At 39.0% G+C, this 22,368-nt stretch overlaps 1 protein-coding gene across 1 annotated transcript in view; it reads right to left on the reverse strand.

Annotated features, from left to right (window-relative positions):
* Window positions 1-11,409: 11,409 nt before the first annotated feature.
* The window catches only part of si:ch211-152p11.4 (regulator of G-protein signaling 3), a 37,129-nt gene continuing 26,170 nt past the window's right edge, over window positions 11,410-22,368 (reverse strand). The window contains exons 6-7 of the mRNA XM_055225433.1: window positions 22,067-22,233; window positions 11,410-13,701 (exon numbers count right to left, since the gene is read on the reverse strand). Coding sequence (XP_055081408.1) covers window positions 13,531-13,701; window positions 22,067-22,233 — 338 coding nt within the window. The 3' untranslated portion in view covers window positions 11,410-13,530. The remainder of the gene's footprint in view (window positions 13,702-22,066; window positions 22,234-22,368) is intronic.

Here is a 22,368-nt window from a genome sequence, read left to right on the forward strand (position 1 = left end):
TTTAATTAAGTGCTTTAGCCACTTATACAATGAAAATGACAAAAATCTTGCTCATGACCTGTGTAGTATGTTAATGCCATTGGGCATTAGCTAATGCTAATAATTACACATAATACACATTTGACCCACAATTAAGTCAATAGCAGAATAAACCACGCTTACCGATCAGGAACAGCATCCAGTCCATCTGCTCCTGAGTCCACCATGAGATCTTCACTCGGTTCCACGAACCGCTCCGGGTCCGAGATGCCTCTAGTTTAACTTGTACGAACATCCACAGTGTCCTCGGTCGCGTACTTCTTTTGTTTTGTCCGTTTCGTCATGTTTAAAATGCAAAACTGCTTCAAAACAGTGCGTAAAATTGCGCAATTACGCGCGCGTAATTTTACGCGCGGATCTTTGCCCGAGGGCGGGCCGTCGGAACGTTAAGGGGTTAAACACTTAGCATCATTAGCGAGTCTTTACTCCACATCAGCCACATTGGCCACGTCGGCTAAAACACTGGTAGCGGCTCATGAGGAGCCTGTCAATGGCGTTGATAAGCTGCGCAAATACGTATGTGAATCACATAACTGGCTGGAGCAGCTCGTCCCCGGTCACACTCACTGACTCACATTGAAAAATAGCGCAGAATGAATTGTTGTGTGTTTATTTTATTTTCAACTCCGGTTCGATTTTTTTTGTGCGCGGCACAGATTTTCTATGCGCGGAGACTGTGTCAGCAGTGCGCAATTGCGCACGCGCGCAGCTTGGAGGGAACAGTGGACCCGGGTCAGGCTGAGGTTCTTGTCGTTGACCCGGGTCTGTCTGAGGTTCTTGTGGCTCAGAGCTGCAGCCTGGACCATCCTCTTGAACCTCAGGGAAAAAATGTCTGACTGTACTGGTCACGACATAACCCAACAACCAACCCACCATTAAAACCATGTTTTTTGACTATTAATGACGACTCTCTCAGCCTGCAGACAGAGTAGATGAAGGTGCAGGTCACAAATGAAATACTTTTTGATAAGATTATTTTAATTCTTAATGAGCAAGGCAAGGAAAGTTTATTTGTATAGCACAATTCGTACACGAGGTAATTCAAAGTGCTTTACAGAATAAGAAAGACATTAAAATCACACAAATCAAAACATAAATAATCACAAATAATCATCATAAAATTAACATTAAAACAGAAGCGTGCAGAATAAAACCCTTTCAGTCTAATGCACAGGTAAACAGAACTGTTTTGAGCCTGGGTTTAAACACTGTCAAAGTAGTCTCACATCTTCAGGAAGATTGTTCCAGGTTTTAGCTGCATAAAACTGAAACGCTGATTCCCCATGTTTAGTCCTGACTCTGGGCACCAGCAGGAGGCCTGTCCCTGAAGTCCTCAGAGTGTGAGATGGTTCATATGGTTGTTGTTATTTTTAATGTCTTTTTTGCACTGTAGCACTTTGAGATTTGTTGTTCAAATGTAAAGTGCGTTATAAATAAAATGTATTATTATTATTATGGCACTAACATGTCAGAGATGTACTTTGGTGCTGGGCCATGGAGAGACTTATACACAAGCAGAGCTGCTTTAAAGTCTATTCTCTGGAGTCAGTGCAGAGACCCGAGTACAGGACTTATGTGCTCGTACTTCCTGGTTCTAGTCAGGACCTGAGCAGCAGAGTTCTGGATGTACTGCAGCTGTGTTAAAGCTCGTTTGGAGAGGCCATTACAGTAGTCTAACTTACTGGAGACAAATGCATGGATAAGTCTCTGAGTCTGGTTTTGACAGTTTACCTTTGATTTTTGCAATGTTTTTAGATAGTAAAAAGCTGCAGATGTTATTGATTTGATGTGGCTGTTAAAGTTCAAGTCTGAGTTCATTATTACCCCTAGATTTCTAGCCTGATTTGAAGGTTTTAGAGAGAGAGACAGGAGGTGACTGCTGACACTTTCTCTATGTTTTTATGGGCCAAAGACGATGACTTAAGTCTTGTCTTAAGTTTAACTGGAGAAAGTTATTTTGCTTCCACACACTGCATCTATTGGATGCAGTGACAGAGTGAATCCACTGGTCCATATTCACCTGTTGCCAGCGAGACATCTAGATCTGAGTGTCATCTGCATAGGTGTTGTAGGACACATTATTGCTGTGTATTAACTGGCCTAAAGGCAGCATGTAGAGATTGAGCAACAGGAGTCCCAGGATTGACCCCTGGAGGACCCCACAAGTCAGGGACATTTTATCTGAGACACATTTTCTGAGTTCAACAAAGTACTCCCTGTTTTCTATATAGGACTTGAACCAGTTTAGTGCCGTACCAGAGATGCCCAACCAGTCCTCTAGTCTCTGTAAGAGGATCCCATGATCCACAGTGTCAAAGGCAGCACTCAGATCTAACAGGTTCAAGACTGAGACTTTGCCTGCATCAGTGTTCAGGTGAATGTCATTTGTCACCTTGATAAGAGCAGTCTCAGTGCTGTGGTGGAGTCTAAAACTTGACAGGAAAACATCAAAGGAGTTGTTAATTTAGAGAAAGGACTTTGCCTAAAAACAAATTGTGGCATCAAGGCTACTCTTCTTTAAGAGAAGTTTGGTAACCGCAGTTTTCAAAGCTCTTGGGAATGTTCCAGATTGAAGTGATATGTTAACTATGCAAGTGAGTGGATACAGCAAACTGTTCAGCACAGACTTTAGAAATTTAACACACAGACACATAGACACATAGATAGTAACACATAGATGCCGCATGCAGGCTCAGGCTGGTGGTGATCTCTTGGACAGTTTTGTCAGTTACAGGTGCAAAGTGAGTCAGCTCTAAGTGTCTAAGTGGCTGCAGATTTGTTATTTGCATTGTGGAATTGATGGCATTTTTAATTCTCTGAACCTTGTCATTACAGAATTGAAGAATACTTCAAACTCATTGCACTTAGATGTGGGAATTAGTTTGCTCATGAGTTGTTTCCACTAGAATTGCATTACCTGTGTTTTTGTCGAGCCATGTTTCGGTTAAAAAACATAAAGTCGAGAAAGAAGAGATAAAATCGTTAATTAAAAATGACTTGTTACAGAAGATCTGACATTGAGCACAGCAAGTTTCAGATTAGTTTCAGTAGGACTGGATGTTGACAGGGAATGTGAACTAAATTTCTCTGATTGGACAGTGTAACTGTTCTTCTGTTAATCAGTGTACATGGTGTAACTGTAGATATAGCTCCATCACAGGGCCTCAGCATGATATTATCTTTATCATGACTGTATCATGACACAGAAGGGATGTTTCTCTCATTCCTCTTTTCTCTCACTGGCCCAGGACCCTGTCCAGGCTGGTGCCTCAGAGCATTAAGGAGGTTCTTCGTCAGCACCGTCACTCCACCTCTGCTCAGGTGCAGGCCATTTCCGCTGAACAGGTCCTATCATTTCCAGAATAGATCAATGTTCTCAATGTAGTGCAGTCCTCTGGTCGCACAAGTGTTGAACAGCCGTGTGTTCAGCTGAAACAGCCGGGTAAATTTGTTCATCTTCCTTCTGTCTATGCTGGGAAGAGGTCCACAGGTTAATGTCTTAACCTCCACTTTATCAAGCTCCTCCTGAAATCACTTTTCAAGATTTCAGTCTGTTCCATTCCGGTGTCAACTGCACCCACGTGCACAATGAGTTGTTTAACTCTTCGGTGTGTTGACAAAACTTTTGGGAGGAGTTTTGTAATCTCAGAAACAGTGTAACTGGGATAAGAGCAAGTTTGGATTCCTCCGTGGCTCACATCTCTGATAGCACCATCTCATAACAGCTGCATAAATCTGACCTTGACATTTGGCACAAATCGCCTGTCTGCCTCCGCTGTTTTGCCAACTTCATTGCTGTTTGGATGTTAACATCAACATGAATATGTGACAATGGTAAAAATCTGTTTATAAGCTGTATTTTGGGTGCTGTAACTACAATAGTATAGTTTTTTTTAAATCACTTGTTGCATTGGCTTGGCATTCTTGTCTTTACAAAGTTTTGGAAAAGATACCGTATCACTCAGGTTTAAGTTGAAAGGAGCAGTTTTTTTATTTTCTTCTCTGAAAGTAACTGTGGGCCACTGGAAGTTACAGGCAGCATTCGGTGAAGTAACACAATAACACAGAAAGAATTCCTTTGGTTTCTTCCCCCAGACATGTCACTGGCTTGTCAGAAATTTTGTCAAAAATGGAAAAATGGTTTAAAAGTCTTGGTTTACTTAAAAGAAAATCATAATTAAACAAATCTTTCAGCACTGGAAAAGGTAAAATGATGTCATAACACTGGTGCAGGTGGGACCAAACAGGTGCAGAACTCGGAGCAAGTTTACAGTGTTTATTTACAGTTTCTGAAATAACAGACAAGTATAGATTAGACCAGCGAGGGGCGATGAGCTGGGTGCGAGCCATAGCCTGGGAATGCGTCGCAGAGAGCAGGCACAGGAACAGAGAGTAACCGGAACCAGAGCGGGAGGCGGGGTGCAAGCCGGGGTGCAGGACGAGACAAGACAGATAATATCGGAGCAGGAACGTGGGGTCAGGAGCAGAGCCACAGGCAGAGGGGCTGGGACGGTCCAGGGAGCAGGAATCTGAGGGCAGCAAAAATCCAATCAGCATCAAAAAGGCAACAAGAGAGTACAAAGCAGAGCAGGAATAGTCACATTTGACACGCGGACGATCTGGCCCCGAGTGTCTGGTCCTGGCTCCTCTTATCCACGGCAGGTGGCGTTGATTGCGCTGATGAGCTGCAGGTGCGCAGGAGGAGCCAGGAACTCCGCCCAGCTCCAGGTTCAGGCAGGTGAGGGAGGGGAAAAGCACACAGGGAACAACACAGGAGGCAGAAAATGCGTGCATCATGACAAATGATTAAAAAGCAAAGTAAAGAAGGAAGCAGCAAGAGCAAGCAAGGTTTGAGTCTGCACTCTTCAGAAGCAGGAAGCTCCTAACTGAGTACTACCCACCTCTGATTATCACAGCACTTACAGACTCATTGTGGTGAATAATTAGGATGCTCTGAATGAAATCAAATATGACTTTTGACTTAAGATTAAACCAAATCTTTTATAACCATTATTTGATGCACTTTTGCTTTTGAGTGAACAAGTTGAAAATAAATTCCTTTGATGTTTTCATTCAATTCCCAAGGTTTTAATCTTGTATTCAGTTGTTGCTGAGAAAACTGTGGGTCTTTGTGAAACTGCACTACGTTCACTTGTGTTTGTATTTGTGCTTTTCAAACCCTAACCCAAGCATCACCTCCGGTACATCTCACTCCACCGAGCGCCGCTGCAGCTGCAGCAGAATGTGTGCTAACGGCATGTTCTTTCGTCCGTGTGCATCGCCGTATCCTAGCAACCTATCCCTCACACACATATACACATGCATATACCCCCCCCTCCCCACCCACCCCTCCCACTTCCGCTGTTGGGCTTGCCACTATCATCAAGTCCACTGCACCACAGGCATCTTCTGCACTCATAAAAATGCCACCATTGACCCTTACAGATGCAAGAGGGCAGTCATCTCCTAAGGTATAAGACTCTTGAAGTTTTTAGTTTTTGTTTTTCTTCTTTAAAGACATGAATGTGGCCTGCACTCTTACCATTTTAAAAAAAAGGAGCTAAAATCACAACTGCATTTGGGTTGCCAGTGTCTTAACCAGCAGATGAAGGGCACATGCAAGTTTTTCATTATATGTACAGGTCATGCCACATGTGAATGTTCAGAACCACCAGAATTCACTAAGGTAGTGACATATAAGACATATATGGACTGCATCTGGTTTGACATAGTAAATAAAAAGTTAGTAATTAAAAGAGTTGATGGAGCCAGAAGCACGCCCATATTCACTTCCTATTTTGAAAGCACCAGCTAGCAGGTTATCTATGTCCATTTATACATACAGTCTATGGTTTAAACCAACTGGAGAGTGAAAAGAGGAGGGAGATATTTCTCACAAAAAAGTGACTCTCCACAAGTGTTACATTGGCCTGCCCTCGATCTGAAATTATAACATCATCAAATAGTAAAAAGTGATCACGATCTATTGAAATATACCGTTCTGAATCAGTGAATTGTATAGTCACACTGTTTAATTCCTTATAGATACAGTTCAACCATATATTATGCAAAATTGACTTTTAAGTATTAAGCCATATTATAATGTTGTGACCTCACCAGAAACATGCTTGGAGTTGTGTATTTCATTCACATGTTTGAGTAACACTTTATCATTAGTCTGTCTATATCTCCCAGGTTCAAAATGTTCTATTCCACCTTGTGATGTCATGAAGTAGCAGTATTCAAGTTAACAGCTACATGTTGCTTTTGTTCAGTAGATATTGGCAAATCCAGCACTGAAATTATCCAAATGATTCTAGTGAAGGTGTGTGGAATTTTAAAACACAGTGGAGCACTTCCTGTATTACCACATGACATCACAAGGTCGAACAGAGTATTTTTGGTTTGAGAGAAGAACTCAGCCTAAATATACAGGATTTTTGTGTTAAATATGTGAATGAAACAAAACACAACTCCAGATATGTTTTTGATGAAGAAACAAAATTATAACAGAGACTAGAAAATAGTGCCACATGGGCCTTTTAAAGAGGGGGGATTTTTTTTCTGTGGGGCATACTGCTGACACATTACATATTTACCCATAGATCACCATGTAATCATTTACTGTTTTGAAAATTCACCTGAAAAGTGTGCGCCAGTCTAGAAAACCAGGACACAGCCATGGTGAGGATGAAGTGAGGGACATAGGAGAGACACGCAGGAGAGACACAGGAGAGACACACAGGAGAGGAGAGACATACAGGAGAGACACACAGGAGAGGAGAGACACACAGGAGAGGAGAGACACACAGGAGAGGAGAGACATACAGGAGAGACACACAGGAGAGGAGAGACACACAGGAGAGGAGAGACACACAGGAGAGGAGAGACACACAGGAGAGGAGAGACATACAGGAGAGGAGAGACACACAGGAGAGAAGAGACATACAGGAGAGACACACAGGAGAGGAGAGACATACAGGAGAGACACACAGGAGAGGAGAGACACACAGGAGAGGAGAGACACACAGGAGAGGAGAGACATACAGGAGAGGAGAGACACACAGGAGAGAAGAGACATACAGGAGAGACACACAGGAGTGTTTTTTTTTTTTAAATGGTGCAACATTTTAACCATGTTTTATATAAATAAATTGCACAATATATTTTAATTGCTGCTGTTTACCAATTATACCACACATCAAACTCAAGGCCCACGGGCCAAATGTGGCCCTCCACATCATTTTATGTGGCCCTCGACAGGGTAAATTAAAAGGTATGATGGTCTTAAAATGTCATTTTATCAGGAGATATGCAGTTACACAGCCATATTTTTACATTTATGCAAACATATATGAAATATTTGTAACTTAAATAAGAAATAAATACAGATTAATACAGTTAATACAGTTAACAAGATTAATACAGTTAACACGTTTAAAAAGTAGTTAGATTTATTTTACATCTGGCCCTTTGAGGGCAGCCATTTTGCTGATGTGGCCATCGGTAAAATGTGTTTGACACGCCTGGATTACACCAATGCCATCAGCTTTTTATTTATTCAATAGTTTGTTTTATTTGGCTACAACTGTATAGTACACTCAATTCTGCAATAGTCATTCAGTCAAATAATTAAACTACTGTACATCACATTAGGTTTGTGAAGTTGTTATGTAGTTTTGTATCATGCTTTTGTATATTTATGGAGAACTGTCCTGCAGGAGCATGGATGACGGAGGCTTGTGGACTGAGCATTGCACAGAACCTCACAGCTAACCATAAGTAGGGTTTGAACAGGGTCCAGGAGAGATTGCTAAAATACTCAAACATGCATGTAGGACACATAAAACCTCTACAAGGCCTGTTTTTGATGAGAAAACATTATAACATGGTAGAATAATTTTTTCACAATACCCTCTTTAACTGCTGGTATATACAGTCCCTAAGGCATCTACACAGGGCTAATAGTACAGCTAGTCGTCATTATGTGGTTCATGTTTGCTCATGCTTTCCGTGGAGAGACTCTGAGCTCTACTTTGACCTTTAGAGAAAGCATCATTTCTTCGCTACTGTTTTTTTTTTTTTTTCCATAGTCTGTGCCACTCCGTTCTCCCAAGGGTCACTGGAGCGTGCACAGGGACAAGGGAGGGAATTAATCATTATACAGGAAAGGGAAAGTTTAGAGCAGAGGAGAGGGTAAGGCGTCGAGGAGGTAAAGGTTAGGGTTAAGAAAAGGAGGAGTGAGAAGGAAGGAAAGAAGTAGGGGGGAGAGAGGGGGGGATGAACGAAGGTAGTGAAAAAAGGAGAGAATGGAAGAGGAAGCAAGATGGAAGGATAGAGAGGGGAGGGGTGTGAAAGATGGAGAGGGAAGAAAGGAAGTGGGGGAGAAATGGGAGCGAGAGAGAGTGAAAGAGCGCGAGGGCAGAAAAGGAGGGAGGGCGAGACAGAGAGAGAGAAGGAGCAAAAGAGGGTGAGAAGGGTAGAGGGGAGAGGAGGAAGAGAGAAGTGGGGGAGGAGGGGGAGTAGAAGGGATAGAGAGTGGAGGGAAGGAAGAAGCTGAGAGAGGTGAGCTAAGGAGGGAAAGGAAGAGTGAGAGGGAAAGAGAAGGGAGAGAAGGGAGGGAAAAAAGGAAGGAAAGAGAGGGGAAAAGACAGGGAAAGGAAGAAAGGCGAGAGGGAGGGACAGAGTGGGACAATGGAGAGGGGATGAAAGGAGGTAGGTGGAGAAGTGAAGGAGGGAGAGAGTGGGGGGGGAAGGAAGTGAAGGAGGGAGAGAGAGAGAAAGAAGGAAGGAAGAGAGAGAGGGAAGGAGCAATAAAGGGAGGAAGGCGAGAGACGTATTTTGAGAAATTGGGAAGAATATAGTTCTCCATTCACGGTGTAAAGCGAGCAAGTAGTGAGTGACCTTTAAGTTTCCATGTTAGGATTTATTTGAACTTTGTAAATTACTTTTGGGCAGCTAAGAATTATAAAGCAACCCAAACTCCTCTGCCCTCTGCCAACAATAATATGGAACTTTCTGATGGTTGGCCGTTCACTTGCTTGTTTCCATGGGGATGTTTTTGTTTGCTTGGAGCACTCCACTAAATACCATTAATCTGATCCATCTGGCATTTATTAAATTACAGGTGGAAAACTAATTGTTACTGTGTGTGGCGTCGCTGTCCCACAGATCTGACCTATAACTTTGGCCTGGAAACATCAACCTCTTGTCTGCGTGGAGATAGATAAGATTACTGTCATACTGTAGGATATTCCAGACAAAGCCATGTCAACTCCAAGGAGGCGAGCAGGTAGTATAGCCTTTACCGGAAAGGCTACACCACCAAAAATATACCTGAAGCGGTTTCACATCTCTCCTAGGACCTATTTGAACCCTCCATACGGGCAGCTGTAAGATTCTGTGCGATGCTCCGCCCACAAGCCTACATCACCCACAACAATTCTACATAATATACAAAAACATGATACAAAACTGTACACAGCAAAATGACAAACCTGATGAGATGTGCAGTAGTTTCATTAGTGGGATGTACACTGACTGTGTTGTGGTAGAGCTCTGAAAGGGGAGTGACTTAGCGTAGGGAGCAGGGCAAGGGGAGACTCAGAGCATCAAAAACAAAAGTGAAATTCAACTTAACAGGCTGTTTTAGGCGAATATAGCATTTTCAAAACAATAAAAGTTTCAAAATATCAACTCCAAGGAGATGATCTGGTGATACGTCAAATCGACAGCTCAAAAAAAGCTAGCTTGTCCAAAAGAGATGCCTGTGTTTATTTAAATGTGTACACACTTTTTAATAATAATAATAATAATAATAATAATAATAATAATAATAATAATAATAATAATAATAATAATAATAATAATAATAATAATAATAATAATAATACATAACACTTGTATAGCGCTTTTCATGATACTCCAAGATGCTTCACACAGTTCAACAGACAAAACACAAATGAAAGAAACAGAGAAAATGAAGGTGCAGTTATTTGAAGGCAGTTTTGAACATGTGATTTTTTTGAAGATGAGGTGAGTCTCTGGTGGGTTTGGACAGGGGGGTCCAGAGGGTGGAGACAGCAGCAGAGAAGGCCCTGTCCCTGTCCCCCAATGGTCCTGATGTGGGGAGAAATGGGGCTGGCATCGGCTGATCAGAGAACACGGGTGGGGTGTGTGGTGGCAGAGGAGCTCAGAGAGGTAGTTGGGGGTATAAACTTTTTTTTGTGTGCAAATGATGTATATGGTATATGGTGTTGTAATATTATTGTCTACTATTAGTCTTTTTTGGACTGAGTATCTCCTGTCTTTTTGTGGCACTTTCACACAGGCCTTCTGCAAATCATTTAGATCTTAATTCATACATAGACAAAAAGGACAGATCAATCTTAATTTAATGTCAACGGTACCTGTAAATATTATAATGAAGTTTATGCTTGGCTAAAAAAAAACAAAACAAAAAAAAGATTTGTTAACACAGTAGAGTCCAGCCCCTCCAGCAGTCCAGCAAATAAATGTAAAAGTTTTAAATGAATTACTGAATAAAAAACAAAGAGCCTCTAGAGCCTTACCCTCTCAGCATATCTGATGGCATTAGAAATGATGATAACTACATTGATATAGCTAATGACTTTTTGTGATCGTAGGTCCTTCACTGACAAAAGATATAGTGTCATCAGGAAAGTCCACCTCATTACTTATTGATCAAATTTATGCTGGTTTTCTAAAGTACTAGAAAAATGTGTTTATGCAAGAATATAAACATTTATCTGAAAATGGTGCCCTTTTACAACAAGCAGCATGGCTTCAGAGAAAACATGTCCACAGAAATGGACCTCTCGCAATATATTTAGACAATTTCAACAAATTTAGGTCATGAAAATAATACTCTTGGTATATTTCTAGACTTATCAAAAGCATTCTACACAGTCAATTATGAAATTCTTTTTACTAAATAAAAAAAATGTGGGGTGAGAGAAGTCTGGGAGTCTCTGCTTAGAGTGCTGCTCCAGTGACCTGGCCCCGGATAAGCGGAAGAAAATGGATGGATGGATAAATAAAAAATAAATAAAAATTGAATACAAGATTATGTTTTAAAATGGTTGAAAAATGATTTGGAGGAGCAAGAATAATTTGTTTGTCTAAACAACCAAAGCTCAGTTTGTGGGGTCCTGCGGGGTCCATTGTTTATCTCTCTTATTCATAATTAATATTAATGATCTAAAAAATATTTGTAAAAAAGTGTTGCCCGTCATGTTTAGATGATATATTCTTTCTGTTATCTTATACGAATCTTGATAGTCTGACGGGAAAAGCAAATGAGGAATTATCAAAAATCTCTGAGTGGTTTAAAATAAATCAAACCTCTCTGAATATACAAAAGACAAACTTTATGATTTTCAGAACAAAAAATAATAAATACAATCAAGAGGATGTAACACATCTGTTGATGGTATCACAATTAACCAAATGGCTCAAACTAAGCTTTTGATCAACATTTACTCCAAAAACTAACCTGGAAATATCATACCCGACATCTTTGTAGAAAAATGACGACATCCATTAGTGTTTTGAGCTCACTCCTGTATAAATGTTTCATGCATGATGACATTATAATATAAACTAACCTATCCTTACATCATATATTTTAACATGGTTTGGGGTACTACACATAAGACAGATCTCAACAAGATTTTATTAATACAGAAGACATTTTTAAGACAGTTTTTTATGTACTCTTCAGTTGTTACACCTATTCTACAAGACACTGCTGAGGCTTTTTATCTTTCTTTGTGCAGAACATCCACCAATCAAAGACCCTCAACACTCAAGACCAGATTATTCAGCTCTGGAATAATTTAACACCCACTCTCACGTCTGTTTCCACAGTGGAATGTTTTAAGAGACAATTAAAATGAATGTTGATTCATATACATGTGTAATATTTGAACTATTATAGTGCCTGTTCATGTCTGACATGTTTTAGGGGAGATGGTCTTATAAGACCGTTATGATCTGACTCTCACCTGCACAGAAATGTTTATGTTTTGTACCTGTTTACAATGTTTGTGTATGTACAAATTAAATCTAATCTTCAGTGGTCTGTGCAATTTCAAGTACTATGTGGTACCACGCAAGACTGCCCTGATTACACCCAGGTGTTTCTGATTACAAACACCTGGCTTCAGGGGTGGAGTCTGAAGTGTGGATACCTGTGAGACCAACCACACTGTTCCTAATATGTCCAGACCCTGCCCCTCCTCCCTCTCACTTTTTTCTTTAGTCCTCCAGACACTGCACAGTTTAGCAGCTGTTTGAAATGTGGTTGTAGATGGAGTTTAAATGTTTATCGCACTTTAACATTTCCTAACCTTAACCATAACTGTAACCTTATAACCCTGTTCCTAAACTTCATCCCTTTAAAACACCAGTTTTTGTAATGGATTAGTGGAAGCACAGAGTGTCTGTCCCCACTCTTCAGCCCCATTTCACACTAAATCTTTCCTGTCCTATAAAAAAGAAGAAAAAAAATATATTACAATCAGAGTAACACTAGTATTTGACTGTGTGACATCTCTAGCAAGCATTTAGCCTGTACATAAACATAATGCAGGATCAGATAAGTGGAAGTACATATGTATCCATTTATTTCAGTATAATCAATGACAATTTTCATCGAAGAAGTCTAAAATGTTTTTTCCTCAGTACATGGTTATTACATACAGTCCAAACTACAGTGATGGTGGTCCTTATAAGAGAGATGTGGAGCACTGGTCATTTTGAGCCCTGGATCACTGCAAAAACAAACAAAATCTGCATGTGCCAAAATAGTCTATTTTTAGTAGTCTTTACTAGTTTGGATTTATTCAGTTTGAAGGTCTAATAATGGAAGTTTTGGACTATTAAATTCAGTCAGAGGATCACCTCCTTATGCATACTGAGCATCCTAATTATTCACTGTGATGTTTAAACATTTTTCACAACTTTCAGAGCAGAGGTTTGCTGTGAGATAAAGTTAACAACAACTAGCATGCTAACATGTTTTATTGTATTTGTATGTTTTTTATCTAATTTTATCTTGTTCAGTGTCCTTGGGTGTTTTGAAAGGCGCTTATAAATAAAATGCATTATTATTATTATTATTAAAAAGAACATCCTGATTCAGACAAGAAAACGTTTTCTAATTAGATGCAGACAGCACGATGGGCAGACTTACTCTGACCTCAAGAGCTGCTTATACATATATCTGTACTGAGGCGAGACAAATTTTATATACGGTGTCTTTAAAATAAGTGATTGAAGCTCAAGCAAACACCAATCACTCCAGATACAACTCTGAAACATGGTTAAAAGCTTTGAAAAGGCAATTTTGCAGAATAGGTCTGCTTTAAGTCTACATTTTTTCATATGCTTAAATTAAGAATTCAAGTGATTTTAACAGATGCTGATTTGATGTTTTTGCAGTTTGTATTATGGAGGTTTTGTGACTGGTCACTGGGAGTCCTGGAGGAGGGTTGTGTACAGGGGAGACTGGAGGAAACGTGGGTAGCAGTCCGTGTCGAGCAGGGAGTAGATTCTCTTCTGGGCCATGTTGAGGGACGTGTGGGAAGGGGCCTGCAGCAGCTGGATGGTCAAGTCTCGAGTCTTACTGTCCAGGTTTACCTACAAGACAAATGGAGAGGATACAAATGATGCTATTACAAAGATGCATTGCTCTAGTTTGAAGTTTGAAGTGTAAAATGCATATAACAGGTTTTCATGTTTGTGTCATTTTGAATTGGTTTGGTGGAATAGTACATGTGGCAAATATTAATGTTTAACATCAGTTACGTTGCAGTTTGTGGGAAAAAGTAGTTCATATAAATGCAGTCTTTTCTCCCTTATTTAAAAGCAGGCTACAGTTTCAGTTACCTAACCATTCATTATTTTTTACTTCTTGTTTGGTTGCCAATGCGAACTACCCAATATACATGACATTAGAAGAAGGGTTCATTAGCAAAAAACAGATGATTCAGACTTGATTTAGGAGGAATGGCATGATCTTTGATTGCAATAATATGTTACATGCTTATTCTAAAACATTTTAAATGGCCCATATTATAGTATTTTCTGATCTGTTGTTTCCTCATCACAAACATACCTGGAATTGTGTTTTGTTTTTGTTTTTTACACATGCTTGACATTCTTCTCTCAAACAGAAAACACTCCGTTTCACCTTGTGGTGTCATGTGGTAATACATGAATTCTTTTTTTTTTTTTTTTTTTTTTTTTTTTTTTTTACAGTGGATGAAGCTCATCTTAAAGATGCAATAAATAACTTTTTGGGTGGAAGGTCAGTCACCTGCCTGCCTCCATTACTTTGCCTGTAATGTTCAACAGTATGACACTCAACTGATTTATATCCAGTGGAGAATAGCAAAGCCAAAAATTGTACTCAAGTAAAAGTAACCAGAACAATATTACTTAAGTAGAAGTACGAAGTAGTGGTCCCAGAAATCTCTCAAGTAAGAGTATAAATGTATTTGGGAAAACTAATTTGAAGAACAAAATATAAAATAATGCACAGAATTTTGAGTTTTCAAAGTATATACACAAAAATGAATAAAACTAAATCATATCTGAAGGAGCAGTGCAAGAAACACAAATGTTCACGTCATTTCATATTGTCAACATAAAGCTTTTGTCACTTGTAGTAACTGAAACTTTTACTCAAGTAAGAGTACTGTTACTCCAATTAACATTATTCATGTTGTGGTAAAAGTATACAGCTAGAAAAGTACAATTTCTTTAGTAAAGTTACTCAAGTAAATGTAACTGAGTAAATGTAACAGACTACTACCCATGTCTGTCTATATCCATGGAGACAAACAGGTGACATCTCCAGGCCAAGTTACAGGTCAGAGGTGCTTAAATATATAAACATTACCCTATGTGCCTTTCCACAATAGGTTTCTATAAAAAGCCAAATTGACCAGAAAATGTGCAGTTTGGTCCACTAACCTTTAACCCTGCTTGTGGGCGATTTCAGAGACAAGGCAGAAGACACTGTGTTCTCAGAAAGACAAGTGTGTGTGAGTTTGAGGAAGTCTATGTCTTTATATATTTCAAGGTTCTTTTTAAGCAATAAAAAGATACATCAATGAAATGTGTGTACTATCACAGGCAATGGTACACACACAAGAAAAGGTAAATTCAAGCTTTTATTTTAATTCATTTATTTTGGGGACTGCTGATGAAAACTAGTCTTTTGGCTAATTTTGGGTACATTTACATTATTAATGTACACTGACCCAATGAAATGTAAATAAATACAAATAAAGGCCCTAAATTAGACACAAAATGGATTCTTATAAGGTTTAATACATGTTATAATGTTACCTCCTCTTAAAACATACCTGGAGTTGTGTTTTGTTTCATTCACCCATGTTTGAGTAACACTTTAATCTGTCCACATTTCCAAAGCTCTGTTCCACCTTGTGACTTCATGTGGTAACACTGGAAGTGCTCCACTGAGTTTTTTAAACTCCATACACCTTCACTACAATCAGTTTGATAACTTCAGCCCTGGAATTGCCAATCTCTAAAAAAATGATAACATGGATCAGAAAATAGCGTAATAATGTGCAATATCACCTTTAAAGAACACACAATAGCACAATCTAACTCCCTGGACAGTGAGGTCAAAGTTCACATAGCAGGTTTCATGTGCACTGCATTGGATTTCCCAAGCTACAGCCGCTGTCTTCGTGACATTTACTGTGGTCCCCTTGTTTACACAGCCCTATAGGAACCAGCTCATCCATTGCTCTGTAAACCTGCATGTCTATGGGGGAATGTTTAGCAGTTACCATGGTGACATGACGCACACAGCAAACACAGGTATAAAAGTTTTAAGATAGTCTGAAAACTCAAGAAAAAATACAAAATTTAAACAACACATTTTCGGGAGCCTGTGATCAAAACAAGTATTCATGGTCCAGTGTTTGATTTTCCGCTAAAAAGGTGAGAGTAACTAACTGAAACACTGCTGGCAAATGCTGACTAGCTTGTAAAAGTAATATTATTTGAGGGGGACTTCTTAACCACAGTCAGTAATCAGCTCATCTCTTGTAGTTCCAACTAAATCACTAAGTCTTTCTGGTCAGATTGTGTTAAAATAAAGCTCAAATTAAAGTGTAACAAAGCCTCCGACAGAGAATGTCTGCAAAGTATCAGTAGAGTCCATATGGGCCCTGTGCACCTCTGCCTGGAAAAGCTACAGGGAAAGGCTCTGTAAAGCAGCTGATGCACAAGCTTGATTTAATTTTGTGGTCATGTGTTATTTGAATGATAGGATTTCTAAAAGAAATGTCAAGCTACAGGAAAAATATATCTGCAGTTTAGGGATGGAAATTAGCTTATAGGCTGTATAATCTTATTTATAGGTATATATATATATATATATATATATATATATATATATATATATATATATAATTTAATCAATGAAAAACAGGTCATTTTATTTATATATTTTGAAATGTGCAAATGTGTCAGTCACAGCAGAGATTCATTATCAGGCTATTAAGATTTCAAACCGCTCTGTAGTTGAAATGCGCCTGTGAACACCTGAAAGTATCCAGGGACCAACTGCATGGTGCATTTAGCCTGTGGTCTGTCTGTGGCTCAGCTTTTGTCCTCCACATATGCCATAAGTGGTGTGTGTGTGTGTGTGTGTGTGTGTGAGACTAAAGAGGAGCATCGGTGAGTGCCTATTATGTTAATGCTACCACGGAGGCCAGGCGCGCTTTTGAGATGGACAGAGACAACCCATCAGCTTAGAGAGGATGAACTGCAAACGCTATGAAAGATTCTATGTGCATGAGTATCTACAGTACCTACGATCACAGACGAATAGTCTAACCCTGCTACTAGGAGTTACCTCAATTCAAACCCTCACATACAAATTAATCCACATGTTAAAAAGGGACGGGAGACTCAGAGCATCAAAAATAAAAGTGAATATATAGGCTATTTAGGCTGTATGTCTAGTCTTACTATTGGGAAATTGAACCTCTGACCTTCACTCTGCCATTTTGCAGCTGATATCAGTGCATTTCCAAATTCTACCACCATGTGTCAAAACTGGAGGGTCTCTAGTTTGGATCAGTTGGATCTTAGGGGAGGGATACGACACGAGGGATGAGATACGAGGGATGAGCTAAGATTATAATTAATAAAAGTTTCAAATTGATATCTCTTAACAAGGCTTGTCAAAAGTATTGAAAATCAGACACTAACCGATACGATAGTATCAAAACTACATACTCGGTTAAGCAATCACAGGACAGAAATGAACCTTTTCTGAATAGTTTTAGAATGATCTAGACTAGTATACGTCTATGGACCACTATGGAAACTAGCTGGACAACTGAGGGATTACACAGATATAAGGCCACATAGTAATATAAAAGAAAGTACTATGATTTAATGTTGAAGATCACATTCTATTGTCTAAATAAAGAGTGTTTTATTATTATCATTGTGGTATCAGAATCAGTATTGAGTATCGAGTCTACTTCTAAGTATTGACAAAACATCTCTTAATGTGTTTGTTTTGTTCCGGTTGCAACGTCTCATCTTTTTGCAAGTCTTACAAAGTAGCTCTGATTGTCCATTTACAAAAGATGCTGCGAAACCCTATGCCCATGAGAGAAATGTTCTCTAACATGGCACCCCACCATTTCATCAGCACTTTTTCAATTGCAATGCTAATCATTTTCCTATAGTCTACAGCTAATAAGACTGGATTAGCGTCGATACCAGGGGGCCTATGTCCATTAAATGTTATTATAAAGCAGTGTGTTCGAAATGTACACATGGTAAGTACTTCTTTCCCCTGCTTCTGACAATTATGAGCAGAGCAGATACGATCGGAAACAATAATATCAGTATTACGTAGCAGTGGACATTATCTAGTCAAGGTTAGTCTAATCATATGCTATAATGGGAAAAATGCTATCTTCAACTCATAATGGGCATAGATAGAAATAATAAAGAAATTGCTGTTTGGAGAATCATCTATAACTGTTTTCATGTTAAAAAGCTGCAAAAGGAGTTGAAATGAGATGAAAACAGACAAAGTTGTGGTGTAAACTTTTAAACTTGGGTATAAAGAGATATTTTGGTTGAGGTTACTGTTACTGTTCTTTAGATTTTTGTGTAATACTTTAACCTAAACAAATACATTTCTAGGCACATTTTAGCATATTTTTTAACCCAAAACAGGCACTATGGAACTTTTCTGGTGGAAGGACCATCACCTGCTTTGCTCCATGGAGATACCATTGCTTTGCCTGAAATGTTCTGCTGTTTTGTATTAAAACGTTCTATCTCCATGTGGACAAGCAGAGGGCGCCGCCAAGTGTTATAGGTCATGTTTAAGTCAGATCTGTGTAGAATGCTTGTTTTTCAATATATTTTTTTACCACAAACATTAAATATATGCAAGAAAGATTAATGTCATACTGTGGATCATTTCAGGCAGAGCAGTAACATCTCCATGGTGCCAAACAGGTGGATGGACCCTTCACTACAAAACTTACATAGTGCACCATTCACTTCTCTTCCTGTGACTTGACCAACATAATAACTATGATTTTAATGATGAACTGTTGGATATAAAGAGAGGTTACAGTCCACCCACACAGGCCAGAGACTTGACTGGTTAAAAAGGGTAAAACATATTTTAAAATGTACAATTCTGATATGTTTGCTCTCCAGTGCTCCACATTTTCATTATTACCAAGTGTGAAATTTGGGAATTTAGTGAAATTTATCAGTATCATAGTGTGATGTTTGTAGAATTAATCATTTTCATTAATCAGAATGTCCCTTGTGAATCTTTTTTGTTGTAGTATGTTTGTCAGTCGTATCTAAAATCAGATACTAATCCATACTGAAACTAGTATCGAAACTAGATACCCATTTGAACAAGTATGGTCACATTCACAGGACAGAAATGAACCTTTCCTGAATAGCTATAGAATAATGTTGGGCTGTATCAGAACAAGTATAAGACACATAGACTAGTATACGCCCATGGACCATTATGGAACCTGCCTGGACGACTGAGGGATTACACAGATATAAGACCACCTGGGAATATAAAAGAAAGTACTGTCGAGTGTATTCCTTGGTATCAACATAGAGTTTGAAATTTTAGTAACGTGACAATACTAATGGAATTTTTATTATTCCTGACAGTTACAAGCTTAAAAATGTCCTTTGTGAATCATTTTTGTTAAAGATACAGTATGTAACTTTCTGGAAGTGGCACGTCCTGCACAATTCTATGAAAACAGAAAGCTAAAACCATACTCTGGAACATTGTCCATGGAGATACATGAGTGTGATGCCTTTCTGTGGAAGGTTACAGCCAAAGTAGCAGTATTTCCATGGAAACAAACAAGACAAGGCCCCCCACCAGGTCAAATAAGAGCAAACAGTGTAATAAACACAACCAAAATGAGAAAAAACATCCTTTCAAATTTATAGCTAAGAGTTACATATTGAGACTTTAAGTAAATTATTATTTTATTTAGCAAAATTTTGTCTTGGCCCTCGCCACTCCATGACATAAGTAGTCTTCAATCAGCATAACAAGCAGGATTTCACCACTGAGTTGCTGAATACAATGATAAAGGTTAGAATCCACTCACCCACTCAGAGATGGTTGGCAATCAAAATGAAATGTGCAATTTGCAATTCTAGTAGATTTTGGCACAATTCTTGTATTAGTGTTGCCATGTTCAATGCTCGAGATTGGAAGAAAATTATCATTTGTCTCTGGATTTACATTGTTTTGGTTCTTGTTTAGAAATCCTGGCAAGAAGTTGAATATTTTGAAGGAACAATACAGAAAAGAAACTCTGTAACTCTTATAACTTTTATCTTTTTTAAAAAAAAAAAAAAAGCATCATTTTTTAAATTATTTAAAATTTCCACATTACTTAAAATTTCTACATAAATAACAAGTTAATATTTTATGTATTTATTCATTCCACGGCATTCATTTTGAGTATGGTAGTTTTATTTGCAATAGTTGTGTTAAGTTATCAATTATTGTTAAAGAGGTGGCATTACACTTCTGTGAGGTGCTAACTGTTAACACATAACATATTTAAATCACCATGTTACCTTTTATTGTTTTGAAAGCGCTATATTCACAAACACAACGTATTACTAATAATTTTAATAAGTTTCAGTTTCATTTTTTATGCTTCGAGTCCCCCCTCCCTTTGCTCTCCATGCTAAGTCACCCACCCCCCACCCCCAAGAGCACTATCACAACATAATCAGTGTGCATCCCAGTAAAGAAACTACTATCACATTAGGTTTGTGAAATTGTAGTGTATTGTTTTGTATGTATGAGGCATATTTTTTTTATGTTTATTTTTCATAGTACCCCATGTTTAACCACAATTCATGCAGTATCTTTAAATTGTTGTTAAGCGGTAACTACAGTCACCCACTGCTTCTGTACCACTTTATTAGATACAGTTTTCGTTATAGTCTATTAGTAAACAGTTATGACCCTGGCTGCATGTCCTGTTGCGTGCTTTGCACCTGTTGGAGGTGTCCTGCTGGCTAAAGCAGTGCGTGCACTCTCTCCACACTCTTGCTGGGCTTGCTCTGTCTCCCTGCTGCCGGGCTCCATGATGCCCGTTGTGTTCATGCACCTTTTAGTTTGTCCTTTGTTTTATGCACTACACTCACATTTAGGGCTGCTTTTTGATACCAGTTCCTTTTATAGGTGCAATGTAAATTAATGACCAATATGATTAAGAAAATAATTTCCATATCTGAATGACATTATAACTATGTTAATTCATATTTTAAAACATAAAACTAGGTTAGAGATGTTCAGTTATAACTCAAAACAAATGCGTATGTAAATGAAACTTAGCACACAGCTCCTCATGTGGACTGTCACATGCTTAAGTTTTTGTATTTGCCGCATGTGGAATGTTCTAACAAAGGCAGTGCTGTGGAGCACATGTATTGATAAATAACTCTTACTATGTGGTTACCTGGACGAAGAAGGATTATGGCGAACTTTACATGGACTCGTTTGCCTCCATGTTTACACTGATGCGCTCCCCAATGAATATAGTTACTACACCACATTTACTTTAATGAATTAGTCTTTTACGAGGATAGAGAAAGAAGACAATTTTGGCAGAGTTTTGGTTTTCTGTTTGGCTTTAACTTGATGTGGAATTGTTTGGCTGCATATTTACTCAGACGCACACACCACATTGGATATTTACTACACCACATTTAATTTGAGAATTACGGTTTTATCGGGACCAAGGAGGAGGAGGATGCTGGCAACATTTGGTTCATTTGATCTGTTTGGCTTCAGCTTTACGCAGACACTGCAGACTGTGACTGGATGTGGAGTTATTATTGGGCACAACACTTTCACTTTGAGACACTGTAAAGGTCCCACACTGGAGACTTGATGTGTTTTCAGGTGGATAGCTACAAGTTTCATCTCTTCTGTTTTACCAGTAAGATGATACACTGTGCTGCGTGAATGCCGTTTGTGTCATTCACTTCCTTGTGACGCGTCAGCATCTTCGCTGCTGTTAAATAAATGAGTTGCAGTGTATTTATTGATGTGGGCATTTAAAGCCAAGGAACTGAAAGCTGGCACCAAACGAATGTTGGTTTTTTGAGCCATTACTTACCGGACCTTTTCAGCCGGTGCTGAGCACTTCTCACACTGCACACACACTGCTCTCATTCCACTACATGTACCCACTACACCACTGACAATTACATACTCACAACCCTATTGCTTTTTCTTGTAAATATTGATCTTTATTGGACCTATTTTATGGTAAAAAAAAAAATTCAATTTCAGCACGCTTAACTCGTTTTGTTTCCCCATCTTGTACCGGATCTAATTATAAGCCATCTTAACTGAGCATACTTGTGTGTGTGTGTGTGTGTGTGTGTTGAGAGTACATGCAGGGAGTACCTCTCTGGGAGACCCTGGCAGGATGTAGGTATTATAGATGTCCCGGCCCCTCCTGTGCAGGCTGAAGTTATTGGACGAGTGTTTGTACTGCTCACAGGCCAGGTAAAACTGAAGGTTCTCCTCGCTGAACTCAGAGCGCAGGAACGCCCCAAACACTGACACTCCAGCTGGGAAAACAGAAACACACAGTATTGTGTACGTCATCATGGCAACATCAAGAGATAAATAAGTGAATTTGCTACATTCCACGTGTCACATGGTACAAGAGGGAAGAGCTGCGCTAGAGCTGTGAGTGAGTGGCC

Source organism: Periophthalmus magnuspinnatus, chromosome 11, assembly GCF_009829125.3.
Source record: "Periophthalmus magnuspinnatus isolate fPerMag1 chromosome 11, fPerMag1.2.pri, whole genome shotgun sequence".
Taxonomy (NCBI): Eukaryota; Metazoa; Chordata; class Actinopteri; order Gobiiformes; family Gobiidae; genus Periophthalmus; species Periophthalmus magnuspinnatus.